General features: G+C 39.5%; 1 protein-coding gene across 1 annotated transcript in view; it reads left to right on the plus strand.

The window, feature by feature from the left end:
- Window positions 1–16,116, plus strand: part of lrrk2 (leucine-rich repeat kinase 2) — a 50,823-nt gene that overhangs the window by 13,377 nt on the left and 21,330 nt on the right. The window contains 17 exon segments of the mRNA XM_048158276.1: window positions 37–161; window positions 249–376; window positions 1,903–2,047; window positions 2,622–2,686; window positions 2,688–2,762; window positions 2,865–2,993; window positions 3,085–3,255; window positions 4,289–4,547; window positions 7,747–7,932; window positions 8,221–8,324; window positions 8,410–8,476; window positions 8,567–8,778; window positions 10,072–10,322; window positions 12,035–12,183; window positions 14,635–14,728; window positions 15,229–15,415; window positions 15,528–15,709. Coding sequence (XP_048014233.1) covers window positions 37–161; window positions 249–376; window positions 1,903–2,047; window positions 2,622–2,686; window positions 2,688–2,762; window positions 2,865–2,993; window positions 3,085–3,255; window positions 4,289–4,547; window positions 7,747–7,932; window positions 8,221–8,324; window positions 8,410–8,476; window positions 8,567–8,778; window positions 10,072–10,322; window positions 12,035–12,183; window positions 14,635–14,728; window positions 15,229–15,415; window positions 15,528–15,709 — 2,529 coding nt within the window.

A 16,116-nucleotide genomic window follows, 5' to 3' on the forward strand; every position in this document is an offset into this window, starting at 1 on the left:
CATGCAACTGGAGTCATAATTTTATATAACTTTCAGGAGGGCCAGTCTAGATGAAGGGGCCTTGGTTCTCGGTCAGATCCTGATTGCTCTGAAGGCACATAACTTCGTTCCTGAAGTTCAGCTGGAGGGACTCAGAGCGAGTTTAGTTCTTCTCAACCCAGGTAAAATGTCTGTCTACTTACTGTAATTTTAGTTAATTAATGGAATATGCCTACGTGATTTCTAAATGTGTCTTATTGTGAGCACAGACCGTAGTTTAAGAGAACACGGCAACTCAGTGGCGGATCCTGACACGGTGGGCGTGTCTCTGCGGGTGCTGAAGAACCAGTGTGTACTAGAAGGAGCTCACACTGTCTATCTAGAGGCACTTAATAGGGTAAATACTGTACTTTGTTTCTTACATGCTAAAATAGTTAAATAATTAGACATATACACTAATGCTAAATCTTCTGCTCATGCAAACTTAAAGGGATGTTCTATGCAAGTTAAAGCTGTGTAATCTTTCAATGTTAAAATAATTTCTCCTATCTCAGATTAATATGCAGAGACAACTGGAGTATTGCCACAAAATTGTGATTTAAAGGGGTCATGACATGAGAAATCAAATTTGCCTTGATTTAATCAAGCTCCAAGAACTGCTTGTTCTGATATTGCGGGATCTGTGACGTCATACGTTTGCATATGACAGCCTCCAGAGACATATGCAAAGGCAGGATTATATGTTTGTTCAGAGAATTTGACTGCAGATTGTTTTGTAAACGAGGCACAGTGTAATAGAGAGTTCACAACTTCATCTTTTTTTTGAAAGATGAAGTAGCCAACAGTGTTAGATCTAATAGTAGCTACATCACAAACTGTAAGTAAACTATTTCATAATGCTTTGTCTGTAAATGACAGTTTTCCACATGTATAATTGTTTTTTTTTTTTGTGCAAAAACTTTATTAACATTATAGGTGAACTTCAAGGAACATGTTAGAATAAAAAAATCCATGACCCCTTTAAAGATATTTACAGCTCAAAAAGCTTAAGAACTACAGCTTAAGAATTAAGGATTTGGTCACCCATGAAATTAAATGAAAACTGGCAAATTTCTCACCTTTGTGCCAGTCCAGACTCTCATTCATCTTTAAAACACAAACAAAGATATATTTAATGAAACCTGAGAGTTTTCTGTTCCTCCACTCAAAGTCCATTTTTACCAAAACTTTGACACCCGTCAGGCAAGTACAGTTGAGCTTCCATTTACAGACATTTTGTGAACTTTTTAAGGGTTAAAGTTTTTGTGGAATGGACCTTCAATGAAGCGACAGAAATCTCTCAACTTTCATACAAAAATATGTTTTTTGAAGATGAACAAAAGTCTTCTAGGTTTGGAACAATATGTCAGTGTCAATGGGTGAGTACCATAACTGCATGACATGAATTTGCATTTTTGATTGAATTATCTCTTTAAAATAAGCACGTAAACAAAAATATTAACTTAACATTTCTGTTTTTAAACCCTCTTCAGTGCCTCTCCTCGTATACGTTCATTGCAAGTTCATTACTGTAAACAAGAATTTTTCTTTAACCACGCATAGCTAGACTTTTGAGTGTCGACATAAGGCCTGGTCCACATTGCGGTTTATTCTGGCCAACCCCAATACTTAGGGCCATTCAGAATGCGTTTTTGAGTTCCACCGTGCTGCATTTCCATTGTTTTTCTTTAAAGTAAAAAAAAAAAAATCTAATTCTGTGGTAGTCAACATTTTGCCAGAAATGCTGTTTATAACTTTAACTTGTATTGGACCCATAACATTCCTTTTACGATAAAATTGGTCTTGAAACATGGCTTTTTTTATTTAAGTAAATGTGTGGAGTGTTACATTCAATGAGTGTGTGTTTGTGTGTTTGTGGTTTAGTTTATCAGTAGTAAGGAGATTCAGGAGTGTGGACTTGGCGTACTCTCAGCGCTAGCCGACTGTTCTGGAGCTGTTGACCTCATGTGCCAGCAAGGGGCGATAGACACGGTTCTTCATACATTACAGATGTTTCCACAGGAACGTGGTGAGTCACGATCTCATGTGCCTGGAGATCATAATCCTCTGCTTCTAATCCCAGCCACGCATAGCTAGACTTTTGAGTGTCGACATAAGGCCTGGTCCACATTGCGGTTTATTCCGGCCAACCCCAATACTTAGGGCCATTGAGAATGCGTTTTTGAGTTCCACCGTGCTGCATTTCCATTGTTTTTCTATGCAAACATGCTAGACAGAAGTGTTTAAATGTTGAGCTTGTGAGATTTGAAGCATCTCTCGCATGACACAACATTCTAAAAACGCGGCGCTCAAGTTGAAAGTTCAACTTTTTAAAAATGACCTTAAGATCTTTAGACCTTCAGTTTTCATTCCACTATCTTGTCTCTCACGTTTTTAAACAAAAAAATGCATACTATCTGTATGGCCCCTTAGACAGGAAGAGACCATCTGACTGACATGTAAAGGTTTAAAAAAAATTATTAATATAAAAATGCACACACACATACACAAACAATAAATAAAAAGCTAAATATCAGAGTCTGCGAAGGATATGTAAACATAAGCATAACTGTATGATAATTGAAACTCATCACCATTTGTAGATATTCACTACTGGGCTCTTAGTCTTCTGTTTCACCTCATCTCTAAGAAGAAACTGTCACTGTTCAGTGGGGCCTGTACTGGCCTCTGTTTTGGTCAGCTCTGTACGGCAACACAAAGAGGACAAAGTCATGCATCTAAAGGTAGTTTTACAATTATTATCAGTTTAAAATCAAAAGGTTTGTAGTTTGTTTGTTTTATTTGTTTTGTTGTTGTTTCTAACAGTGTGTGCATTTGGCCATTAGGGATTTCAGGTGGTGTGGAAGTTGTTGGACACCTGCTCGAATGCCGCAGCATGGCTGCAGAAAGAAGCATTCGAGAAAGAGATCTTTCAGGTCCTGCGGGAGAAGACGGCGGAGCAGCGCCGAGATCCAGTAAGAAAATAAAACTAAAAGGTCTCACAGACTCAAAAAAATCAAAGAAAAGCAAGATTTCCTGATAAATCCCACTTTTGTTCGCCTTCAGTTGCAGGGAATGAGTTGCCTGTGCCTGTCTAAGATGGTAGCGGACACTGAGATCATGTACATGCTGCTGGAGAGAGCGTGTGAGGACAGAGATGTGGACATGGCAGAATGTCTCATTAAGCTGGGCGCTGACATCAACAAGAAAACAAAGAGCGATTCACTCATATATCAGGTCTGAGTAATATTTCCAACAATGAAAATTCATAGTTTACTGATTCTTTCGTTTTAAAGGGGGTGTTTATATTTTTATTCTTTTCACATTTGGCCAATCATAATAGTGGTCATTTCTATATAGCTGTAACATATGGGATGGGGCAACGGAGTTGGAGATCCACGTGCAGGCTTTAATTAATATGAGCGTAGTCGTACAGGCAGAGGGTCAAACACCAGCAAACAGATCCAGGAAAGGCAAGGCAAAAAAGTAATCCAAACACAGGCTATGGTCAAGGCAGGCAGCAAACAATCATCAAACAAGGAAACAGTCCAGGGTGAAAACACAGGCCAAGGCAAGGCAAAACAATACTCAGCAATGTGTGTGTGTTAGAGTGTAGCTTATAAAGTGTCACTGATGGGAAACAGGTGTGAGTGAGTAATTGGTTCCTAGGTGGGGGATTGTGGTAAATGTAGTCCAGAGTGACATGTGACTGTGTGTGCCATGAAAAGGTCTCAATGGTGAACAGGTTAACCTCTGGTGGGGAGTAGAAGGAAACAGCAAGCGTAGGATACGTGACAATAGCAATATGGCAACAGCCTGTTTAATTCTAATGGTTAGAGAGAGGGTACAAACTGTTTTATGAATGAATGAATGAATGAATGAATGAATGAATGAATGAATGAATGAATGAATGAATGAATGAATGAATGAATGAATGAATCAATCAATCAATCAATCAATCAATCAATCAATCAATCAATCAATCAATCAATCAATCAATCAATCAATCAATCAATCAATCAATCAATCAATCAATCAATCAATCAATCAATCAATCAATCAATCAATCAATCAATCAATCAATCAATCAATCAATCAATCAGCATTTATATAGCGCTTTACTATGTACTACAATATACCAAAAACGCTTTACAGTCATATCAGGGGGTCTCTCCTCAACCACCACCAGTGTGCACTGCAGCATTCATTCCACTACCTTTATTCAAGAAAGCTTCCTAGTAATGAAGAACATGTTGCTGTGTTTGTGCAGGTTTGTGATCGGGGGGCTCCTCTGGCCTTGCTGGAGCTGCTAGTTTCTGCAGGTGTTCATGAGCAGCAGTTACGTGGAGCTCTGACCGTGTGTGTCAGGAGGGGTGAAGACCATGCAGTCACCCTCCTACTTGGCCGTCTGGGCCTGGACCACACCAACAATGCCCTGTGCCTTGGGAGCTTCCGCCTTGGACAAATGAAGGCAACATGGCTCAGCGCACTGCTCTCTGAGTGCAGGACTCCGACCAGCAACAAGAACAGTGAGTCTGTTCACATGATCTGGCAATGCCTAATGTTGTTTGAAGTTTGGCATGTATTTGACATGCATATTCTGGGGTGGTGTTAAACATTGGTTCAACTTTGCATAGTGGAAACTATTTGTAATCACTTTCGAATGTTTGCTCGCTCTGCACTTTCGCTTTCAAAATCACTCGCGTTCGATGGGGAGGGGAGAGGAGAGAGATGGGGGGGGGCACAGTAACTTGTTTGGAAAGGCATTGCTTGCGAATGCCCCCCCTTGGTGCCAGCACTGCCCGAACGTGAACCTGAGAAACTTTTTGTATCTCAGGATTATTTGAATATGGAAATAAGTAACTTTCAGATCTGCTGTGACAAACCAGTCTCCTGGTTGACTCATCAGAATATACGTCTGCGTCAACATTCTGAACTTCTGAAAGCTCTTGACCAGAGAGTAGTTCACGCATAGTAGGTGCAAAATAGGATGATCATCTCCTCTGAGGGAGGAACCTCCTCTATCACTTCTTTCTGCAAGAAGAAGAGGACTTGTTCACTAATGTGCGGAGCACTACATTGAAGCAAGGATTGCATCAAAATTGGATAGTACCTGGCAAAAGTTCCCACAAAGCCAAGTGAACAGAAAGTTTAATTCCAAACTTAAAATTGTGGCACTGCCACCTGAGTCTCTCGTCAATGACAACATCGCCTGATATTGTACTATTGGTAAAGGTCCTGATCTGTTACAAGGATTAGTTTACTTTAAAATGATAATTACCCCATGATTTACTCACCCTCAAGCCATCCTAGGTGTATATGACTTTCTTCTTTCAGACAAATACAATCGGATTATATTAATAATCACCCTGATGCTCCAAAGCTTTATAATGGTAGTGCACGGAAACTACCTGTTCAAAGTTCAAAAAAGTGCATCTATCCTTCATAAACGTACTCCACACAGCTCTGGGGGGTTAATAAAGGCCTTCTGTAACGAAGCAATGAGTTTTTGTAAGAAAAATATCCATATTTAACATTATAGAGTAAAATAACTAACTTCTGCCAGACCGCCTTCCGTATTCAACTTATGAAAAAAGCGTAACTGATGACATTCATAAGCGTTTTGAACTGCGAGAGGTGTTACAGCTAGGTATTTTACTTTATAACGTGTTAAATATGGGTATTTTTCTTACAAAAACGCATCGCTTTGCTTCAGAAGGCCTTTATTAACCCCCCCGGAGTCGTGTGGAGTATGTTTATGGAGGGTGAATGCACTTTTTTTGAACTTCAAACTAGGGCTGGGCGATATATCGCATGCGACTGTCACGCGCATTTCGTCAGTAAAGCCGGTTCCCTGATTACCGCTAAATCACCATCACCTGCTTTCAAATGTAGCGGCATTTAATAGACAGAGCCGTAGTTCACTGACAAGCTACGCAATATCGCGTTCATTATCGAAGGCGATTCATCTGTGATATGAACGCGATATTGCGTGGCTTGTCAGTGAACTACGGCTCTGTCTATTAAATGCCGCTACATTTGAAAGCAGGTGATGGCGATTTAGCGGTAATCAGGGAACCGGCTTTACTGACGAAATGCACAATCACATGCGATATATCGCCCAGCCCTACTTCAAACAGGTGGTTTCTGTGCACTGCCATTATAAAACTTTGGAGCATCAGGGTGATTATTAATATAACTCCGATTGTATTCGTCTGAAAGAAGAAAGTCATACACTGTAAAACTCAATAAGTTCAGAATACTCAAAACATTTGAGGAAATTTATTACCTCAAAACATTTAAGTTAACTAACTTATTTTTTTAAGTTAGTAGAACTACATTTTTTTGTGACAAGTGGGGCGGGGCTGAGAGCCATGGAAGTGGAGCAAGGCCAGTGTGGTGCACAGGTGTCTCTCACTAACAATCACTAATAATCACTGGCATTCCTTCGCTCCCACAGTTCTCAGCCTCGCCCCACTCAAGTACATATAGTTAATTTACATAAACATCACATTCAGATCTTGGTTAAATGTTAGTTAGCAAAAAACACATTCTATCAAAGAGACTGTCAATATATACTTGCATATACTTACAGTATATGTGGTCTTAAAAGTTTTGCAGCCCATCCTCAACCTAACCACATGGTCTACTCTTCACCAGAAGGGTAACCCTACAAAACTAACATAACAGAACCCCCTGTCAATCCCAACATAACACAACATTAAACACTAACCTATGTCTCCCTATGTTAATCTTATGCAAAAACACACAAAATAACACTTAATTTCAACATTTATACAGTCTGATGCAAAGCATGCTGGGAATTAGAAATCTGCTGCAACTCAACTCAATCATATTAAGTTCACCTTGCTACAATGAAATTTTGAGTTCACACAACTTTTTTCTGTTAAGTACAATGAACTTTTATTATTATTTGAGTGAAACAAACTAATTTAATTAAATTAATTTCACTGTTCAGTTTTACAGTGTACTTGTCACCATGACCAGCTCTTCTAAATTAGCATAACAAAACATTAATCACTACTAAATCTCCCTTACCATTAATCTTGCACAAAAACATTATATAACACTTGATTTTAGCATTTACTTTTCCTTTTGTGTGCCATGGGCAAAGCATGGGCAAAACAGTTTAGTTTACTTGAAATATGTCAGTGCTGTGAACTCAAAAGTAAAAGAAAGTTTTAAATACTCATAACAGTTAATTTAACTGAACTAATTTGTTTAATTTAAGTTTGTCCTACTCAAACAAATTAAGTATTTTGAGCATTAGGGTTTACAGTGTATACACCTAGGATCGCTTGTAATTTTCATTTTAAAGTGAACTAATCCTTTAAGTACACTTAAGTGACCTTTATTTCATTCATTTTATATTGTCCACAAACATTTTTTTTAATGTATACTTTCAAGATTTGAGGGTACACTACAAGTGCACATTCAATAAAATTAAGCACGCTTTTATTAATTTTTTAATTAATAATGGAACACCAGTTTTTACATAATTCACAGAAAGTGCCAGTTCAAGGAATGCAATAAAATTTGCCAATTTGAAATTTGCCAGTTGAAATCATTTGTCACTTGACTTGACTTCTGGAGAATCAGTTTGTCATCACTTTATATTTTAAGTATATGGGAAATTTAATTCTACAATTTCAATTCTTCTTTAATTCAAATTCTGTTGTTGGTAATCTGTTCCTTGTGTCTCTTAAGGTAAAGGTCAGCGTTTGGCCAGACAGATCTTGTCACTCCAGAGGAGGAAAGGGTTTTTGAGAGTTGAGAGTAGATTACAGAGTGATGTCAGCACATCAGGATATTTTACGGATGAGGAAAGTGATGACTCGCACATTTCCTTAGATGAAAGTTTGGTGTTCGTGTTTGATGACTTGGAGAGTGACGGTAAGAGGATTCTCATGGAAACACACTAGTCATTTCATTGAATGTGGGTCATTTTTTTGCATTGCCTTTTCAACCTCATGATATGCTGAGAAGGTTTGGATGTATTAATAATTATTTAATTATTCAGAATCAATATTGAGAACTTAATTATTGCAATGAAGTTGATTAATCAATCTGCATATACTGTTATTAATTTAATAATATTAAATGACTCACAGCAAGAAAATCACACTCCCAATATTATAATATTATTTATCTGAAAGAATAAATGTGCTGTTCCATTGGTAGGGAGTGACGGACCTCCTCATGGATTATTGCTTTTCAACGATTCACCAGAAGTGGGCAGGAAACCAGCTTGGAGACACAGTCGACGTAGACGTGCCAATTCAGAGGTACCACATCAAATGGATGCACTTTTTGTGGGCTGTAGGCTTGGATTTTAACAATGAGGGTCTCTGACTTAATGTCTTTGTACAGGGAAGCCATCGTGAGACGGATGCAAGCATCCCTTTGCATAAGCGGTTTAACTCTCAGAACACCAAAGGTACATACTGTCTAACAAGCTATCAGACATGTGAACAAGTCCTAAAAATTTCATCTAATCAATGCGTCTTCTATTGTGTGAACTCTACAGGGCAGGGTTTCATTGAAAGCTCAATGACTCCTGGTGCTCTTCCTTTGGCCACAGACAAAGACCCCATCCGTCTGCTCGACCTATCAGGGAATGAGCTGAGCAATCTGTCCTGTTTGATGGATGTGAGCTCTCTCAAGCGACAGATTGAAAACCTTCTTCGGCTTGATTTGAGCAGCAACAGTCTTTCAGAGTTTCCCAGTGTTCTCTGTCAGGTGTGTGGAAATATTTTGACAATATTATTAAAGCAGTGTGTTGTTAAAGTCAACATGAAACTGAGTTCGAAATCCATTCTGTAATTTTCTACAATGTATTCACAATGCTTCTGTGAACATTTTGGTTACTATCGATTGTAGTATTAGATACTGAATCAGAACATAAATTACATGACGTTAAGTTCCCTTGTGAAAAAAGTACACATTAGCATACTTTTAAAGAAGAGTACTTATTATGGAAATTATATTTTTTAAAATAATATACGTAAGTGCGAACTGAATGTAATGTTTTTGGACACTTGCAGTTATATAAAATGTTTCAGTAAAATGAATAATAATAATAATAAAACACATAAAACAATTTACATGCAACAATTAAAAAAAACACACAAAAAAACCCATAAAATGTCACCTGTATGCCTGCCTAAAAAGATGTGTTTTCAAACGAGATTTAAAAGTAGAGAGAGAGACAACTATTGCGAATGTCCTGTGGAAGCAAGTTCCACAAATAAGGAGCAGCATAACTAAAAGCCCGAGATCTCATAGAAGCCAAACGTATGCAAGGAAGAACTAAGGAGAATGTAGATGACGATCTAAGAGTTCGAGAGGGAGTATAAGTTGAAAGTAGGTCCGATAGGTATGAAGGAGCGAGGTTATGTAGTGCTTTGTAAACAAGAAGCAAAATTTTGAATTCAATTCGCAGTGCAACAGGAAGCCAGTGAAGTTGTTAAAGAACAGGAGATATGTGATCCATCTTAGGAGATCAAGTGATTATTCGTGCAGCTGAGTTCTGCACTAACTGTAACTTGTGTAAGAGTTTGAGGGGAGGACCATAGAAAAGAGCATTGCAGTAGTTGATATGTGAGGTAACAAGAGCATGAACCAAAGTAGCAGTGCTCCTTGTTGAGAGGGCAGGGCGGAGGCGAGTAATGTTACCGATGTGATAGTAAGCCATCTGAGTAATCTTGTTAATGTGTGCTTCAAAAGACAGAGTACTGTCAAGGAGAACCCCCAAGCTTTTAGCCTGTGTTGAAGGAGCAATTGTAGAACCAACAATGCACATAGAGAAACCACTGGACTTAGGCATATTATTTTTTGTACCTACAAGAAGTATCTCTGTCTCACTACTGTTAAGCCTAAAGGGATAGTTCACCCAAAAATGAAAATTTGATGTTTATCTGCTTACCCTCCTGGCATCCAGCATAGCAGTGGCTCAGTTGTAATAATTATAATTTTATAAATTGCATAATTACAAGAATATATATAAAAAAATAAATTGTTTTTTTCCCTTAGAGTTTAAGAAGTCTAACCCGTCTAGATCTCCAAGGTAACCAATTGCAGTCACTTCCAGGAGAACTCCTGTGTTTACCTGCACTGAGCGCGCTCAATGTGTCACGAAACTGCATTGGTCCACTTCTGCTGCTGGACCCAAATGTGCGCAGTCTGACCTTACGCCAACTCAACCTCTCCTTCAACCAGATCACCATCTTCCCCTTCCAGCTGGGTCAGGCCATGGACAAACTGGAGGAGCTCTCGTTGGAGGGGTATATTATATGATAATAGTTTTTCTAGAGGGCTGGGGTGATTTCTTTAATTTGTATATGGGATATACAAACCCAATTCCAAAAAAGTTGGGACACTGTACAAATTGTGAATAAAAAAGGAATGCAATAATTTACAAATCTCATAAACTTATATTTTATTCACAATAGAATATAGATAACATATCAAATGTTGAAAGTGAGACATTTTGAAATGTCATGCCAAATATTGGCTCATTTTGGATTTCATGAGAGCTAAACATTCCAAAAAAGTTGGGACAGGTAGCAATAAGAGGCCGGAAAAGTTAAATGTACATACAAGGAACAGCTGGAGGACCAATTTGCAACTTATTAGGTCATTTGGCAACATGATTGGGCAGTGTCTCTCAGAAGTCAAGATGGGCAGAGGATCACCAATTCACCAAATGCTGCGGCGAAAAATAGTGGAGCAATATCAGAAAGGAGTTTCTCAGAGAAAAATTGCAAAGACTTTGAAGTTATCATCATCTACAGTGCATAATATCATCCAAAGATTCAGAGAATCTGGAACAATCTCTGTGCGTAAGGGTCAAGGCCGGAAAACCATACTGAATGCCCGTGATCTTCGGGCCCTTAGACGGCACTGCATCACATACAGGAATGCTACTGTAATGGAAATCACAACATGGGCTCAGGAATACTTACAGAAAACATTGTCGGTGAACACAATCCACCGTGCCATTCACCGTTGCCGGCTAAAACTCTATAGGTCAAAAAAGAAGCCATATCTAAACATGATCCAGAAGCGCAGGCGTTTTCTCTGGGCCACGGCTCATTTAAAATGGACTGTGGCAAAGTGGAAAACTATTCTGTGGTCAGACGAATCAAAATTTGAAGTTCTTTTTGGAAAACTGGGACGCCATTTCATCCGGGCTAAAGAGGACAAGGACAACCCAAGTTGTTATCAGCGCTCAGTTCAGAAGCCTGCATCTCTGATGGTATGGGGTTGCATGAGTGCGTGTGGCATGGGCAGCTTACACATCTGGAAAGGCACCATCAATGCTGAAAAGTATATCCACGTTCTAGAACAACATATGCTCCCATCCAGACGTCATCTCTTTCAGTGAAGACCTTGCATTTTCTAACATGACAATGCCAGACCACATACTGCATCAATTACAACATCATGGCTGCGTAGAAGTACTGAAATGTACTGAAATGGCCAGCACTGCAGTCCAGATCTTTCACCCATAGAAAACATTTGGCGCATCATAAAGAGGAAGATGCGACAAAGAAGACCTAAGACAGTTGAGCAACTAGAAGCCTGTATTAGACAAGAATGGTACAACATTCCTTTTCTTAAACTGGAGCAACTTGTCTCCTCAGTCCCCAGACGTTTGCAGACTGTTATAAAAAGAAGAGGGGATGCCACACAGTGGTAAACATGGCCTTGTCCCAACTTTTTTGAGATGTGTTGATGCCATGAAATTTAAAATCAACTTATTTTTCCCTTAAAATGATACATTTTCTCAGTTTAAACATTTGATATGTCATCTATGTTGTATTCTGAATAAAATATTGAAATTTGAAACTTCCACATCATTGCATTCTGTTTTTATTCACAATTTGTACAGTGTCCCAACTTTTTTGGAATCGGGTTTGTACATAAGTGAAAAAAAGATTGTATGCACAAATCAACAGAAAATCTAATTTTATTTGTTTTTGTTTTTTTTCAGCAATCAGATATCAGAACTGTCTCTACCTCTATGTCTAGCTGAATTAAAAGTTTTAGATGTCAGTAAGAATCAGGTTAAAATGGTTTCAGACAACTTCCTCACTGAATGTCTCAAGATGGAAACTTTCATCGCTTCAGCTAACCAAATCAGTAAGTCTGCCCAACTCTTTAAACCAAACATGAACTTGAAACAACTTTGAAACAACAGTATTTAAAACGAATAGTACACATATGATAATATGACACACAAATAATCCAGTGCCAGTACCTGGTTGACAATAGGTGTACAATATTGCACCTTAATGCTGCCATCTGTCACAAAGCAGAAGGCGCAGCGCCCAGCTACTACTGCCGTTCAAAATCATGTCATCCTATAAGACAGAGGCAAGTGTCTACCCACACTTCAAAAAAGTAAGCTCACCAGTATGGGAGTTTAGAGAAAAACGTTTAGAGAAAATGACTTGTTAGACACCCCAGTCTGGAGGACCCACCTCCACGTCCATCATCCTGTGGATTTCACCTCTATACAGAGAGTAATTTGCAATTATTTTGCTAGTCCTGCCCTCGTGCCATACAAGGTCCAACTGAGGATCCCTCCTCAGTACGGCATGAGTCAGGGGCTCTGAAGGAGGATGTGGAAGAGGACAGGAACAAACACAGTTAGGGACAATCAAAACAGTTCATGGGGGAGTGGAGGGAGGGAGGAGCAAGGGAGAAGTCAGGAGCAGAAGGGACTCAATGATGAACCAGAACATAGCCAGCATGATGTTCAGGGGGAGTTGCTGGAGGGAGCAGCCACGGTGGAGACTTGGGCGATGGAACCAGAGATGCAATCTCCTGCAAAGGAGCTGGTCGCTGACGGAGCCAAGGAGACACAGAGTCGGGGTGACACTGCATGTCAGGAGGGCCAAGGTGGAGATGGCTCATGAGACCGAGGACAACGGTGGAGAAAAAGCGGAGAGGTCAGAGATGTAACTGGAAGCCAGGAATCCCGTGGTGGAACCATGATGACGTCTTACCAAGCCGAAGACGGGGGGACGCGGGAGCCTTGTGGAGCTGGTGGGATGATGGCCATGGTGGAGCTGAGGGAGCTTTGAGCCAAGGCAGAGCCAATGGGTCGGAGGACAGAGATCGAATCCGGGGCTTGGTGGCTGGAGATGGAGACGGGGGATCCTCAGAACGAGGCAAAGCTGGGGACTGGGAGACCCATGGTGGATTCTTCTCACTGCATGGGGCCAACTGTGGATGAGCCAAGGGACTGACAGGAACCAGCAGAGGAAGGGCTGATGAATCAGCTGGATTTGATAGAGGAGGTGAAGAGGAAGGCTGGGTGGGCACTCTATAAACACAGGGAACTCTTGAGACACAGGAAAATCTTGGCTGGGTGGGACCACTGGAAACGGGGGATTCAAAAGGTATTACCTTCTGTAACTTATCCATTATATTTCCAGAGTCAGTCTTAGCTCATTCACAGCAGTGAGGGTGTGGGCAAGGCTTCCATCCATGCCCTCAAATTCCATGAGTACTCGCTCAGGGACGGGTGATGTTGTGGACTTGTGCACCTGGTCAGACATTTCATTGGGCTCAGGCTCCGGGGTGGAACATGGCTCACTGGCACTTTCTCTGTGGCAGGCTCTGTGGTGGAATTCGGCTGTCGCTCCATCTGGCGGGGTGATGGCTGACTGGGCTCTGGGTCAGGTGGAGTGGGGCTGGTGGGCTCCATGGGTCTGATGGTGAAAGCCGAGCCATTATTTACCAGCACCCAGTCCACAAACACGGCAAAATCTTCTAATGCCGATCTTCTTCGTGGTGAAATCTTCTGAAGCTGATGTAATAAAGGATGCAGAGTGAGCAGTCCAGTCTAGATCTAGAAAGTCTTAGGTGTGTTCTTCCAGTGTGAGTGGTCTTTCTGGTCAAGGCAGAGTAGCTACAAAGCTTGTAGGTCATTGGTGATGGGGTGGAAAGAAAAAAGAAAAGGAAATAACACACCACAATAATCACTGTTTAAGGTCCGATCTTCTGTCATGGGTTGTAGTATACAAGTAAGCGCACAAAGATGAAGAACTCATGGAAACAGTTTTTAATTCAGTAATCCATAGAATAACGGGGGAAACACATCCACTACACAAAGACGTGACAGGCCAAAGAACTGAACAAAACAGGCAGTATATACAGGAAGAATGAGGGAACTAATGAGCTAATTAATGAACATCAGGTGAACTGAGTGAAACTGACACAGACTTGGACACTGAACGGAGCATAATCCTGACAAACAGAAAATTATTTTTAATACTTTTAGTTTTAGCTAATAATAACAACACTGTTTTAGGCTACTGTGTAAATAATGCAGCCTTTCTAAAATCTTAATAGTTTACGCTGTAATTTAATGCTGATTAACATTATTATAATACACATAGAGCATTACTACCAGCCGCCACAAAATGAGTGTCTACTTTTAATCATCCAATCCGTTCACAATGGATTAAATTTAATATGTCACATTACATTATATTACACATTCAAATGTTGTTTCATGGAAATTTAGATGGATGAAATTGTTCTGTTTATTGTTTCTGTTGTTATTGTCTTGTTTTCATACAGGTTCATTGTCACACCTTCCCTCAAAAATAACCACCATTAAATTATCACAGAACAATTTTACAAGTGTTCCTGAAATAATCACGAACTTGCCATAGTAAGTGCATTTTTCTCTCTCAAATTAACATAATAATAACACAAAAATTTATCAACAGCACCTGTGATATGCTTTATAAATTTTACATTTGAAAATCATTTTAACTTGCCCTTTGCAAGTTTGTAAAAATGTTGTGTCTGCAATAATGCGGAAATCTATGTGGCAAGGCATTCCAGCAGAATAAACATTAAATTACACGCTGTATTGACAGTGTAACCAACATTACATTACGCATTACATTACATTATGAAACATTATGCTGTACACGCTAACATGAGACAGTTTTGTTTGCTCTAAAAGTGTCTCAACAGATTGCGCCCCGCAATTACTTGCAGAAATTCCCAACCAATCGTCACCCCTCCTACAGTCTTAATAATTGTATAATTTGCACTCTGGTTAAAGATGCTGTTAATAAAGCCTAAATTGTTTTGAACTTGGATGATTCTTTTTATACTGTTTTATAACTCTCTCTTTTAACACCTGTCTCTTTTTCTGATTAGTTTACGTTCGGTGGACATGAGAAATAACAGTATTAGCGTTCTTCTGGGTCCAGCTTTCTGGGTCAGTGTAAACCTGAGAGAGCTGATGTTCAGTCATAATCACATCGCCGCACTCGACCTGAGCGGCCCGGTTTACAAGTGGGCCCGACTGGAAAAACTTCATTTAAGCTCTAATAAACTCACTGAGGTATCATTCATATCACACTCTGATTCAACTGAACACTGCGGTTTTGGTCTGTCTTTGTCCCTGAAACGGTATTTTTGTTAGAAATGTTAGTGTTTTGTGCTTTATGCTTTAGATCCCTCCTCAGATCGGTATGTTGGAGGACCTGACGTCTCTAGATGTCAGTCAGAATGAAGGTTTGCGCTCTTTCCCTGATGAGATGGGAAAGCTGGTTCATTTATGGGATCTACCTCTAGATGGTCTGCAGCTCCAGCTGGACCTCAAGCACATCGGGAGCAAAACCAAAGACATCATCAGGTCTGCATGTCTCATTTAGACATTGTCCCTTTAAAGTAATATCCATATCTGTATTGTTTAGAATTGATGATTGCTGTTTAAAAACAATTACAAAATTGTATTTTATTTTATTTTATTTATTTTTTTTGTTTTTGGCCCGTATTGGCAGATGATAATATAAGATCTAATTCTTCAAACAGTATATTGTTGTCCTGAATTTTCTTAAACCCCTGCATGTAAACCCCTGGATTTGGATTATAGCGTGTTTAGTATTCAGTTTTTTATAAGTGCAGTTTTATAATATTAGCTATTATATCTGTTTTTTCTTTCTCTTTCTCTCTCTTTTTAATCTAAGGTTTAAAGACAACATGAAATCAAAATTGTAGTCCTTATCTGTTCCTTGACACTAATATGCTTCTAAACTTTAC

The sequence above is a fragment of the Megalobrama amblycephala genome, linkage group LG15 (genome assembly GCF_018812025.1).
Source record: "Megalobrama amblycephala isolate DHTTF-2021 linkage group LG15, ASM1881202v1, whole genome shotgun sequence".
NCBI lineage: Eukaryota > Metazoa > Chordata > Actinopteri > Cypriniformes > Xenocyprididae > Megalobrama > Megalobrama amblycephala.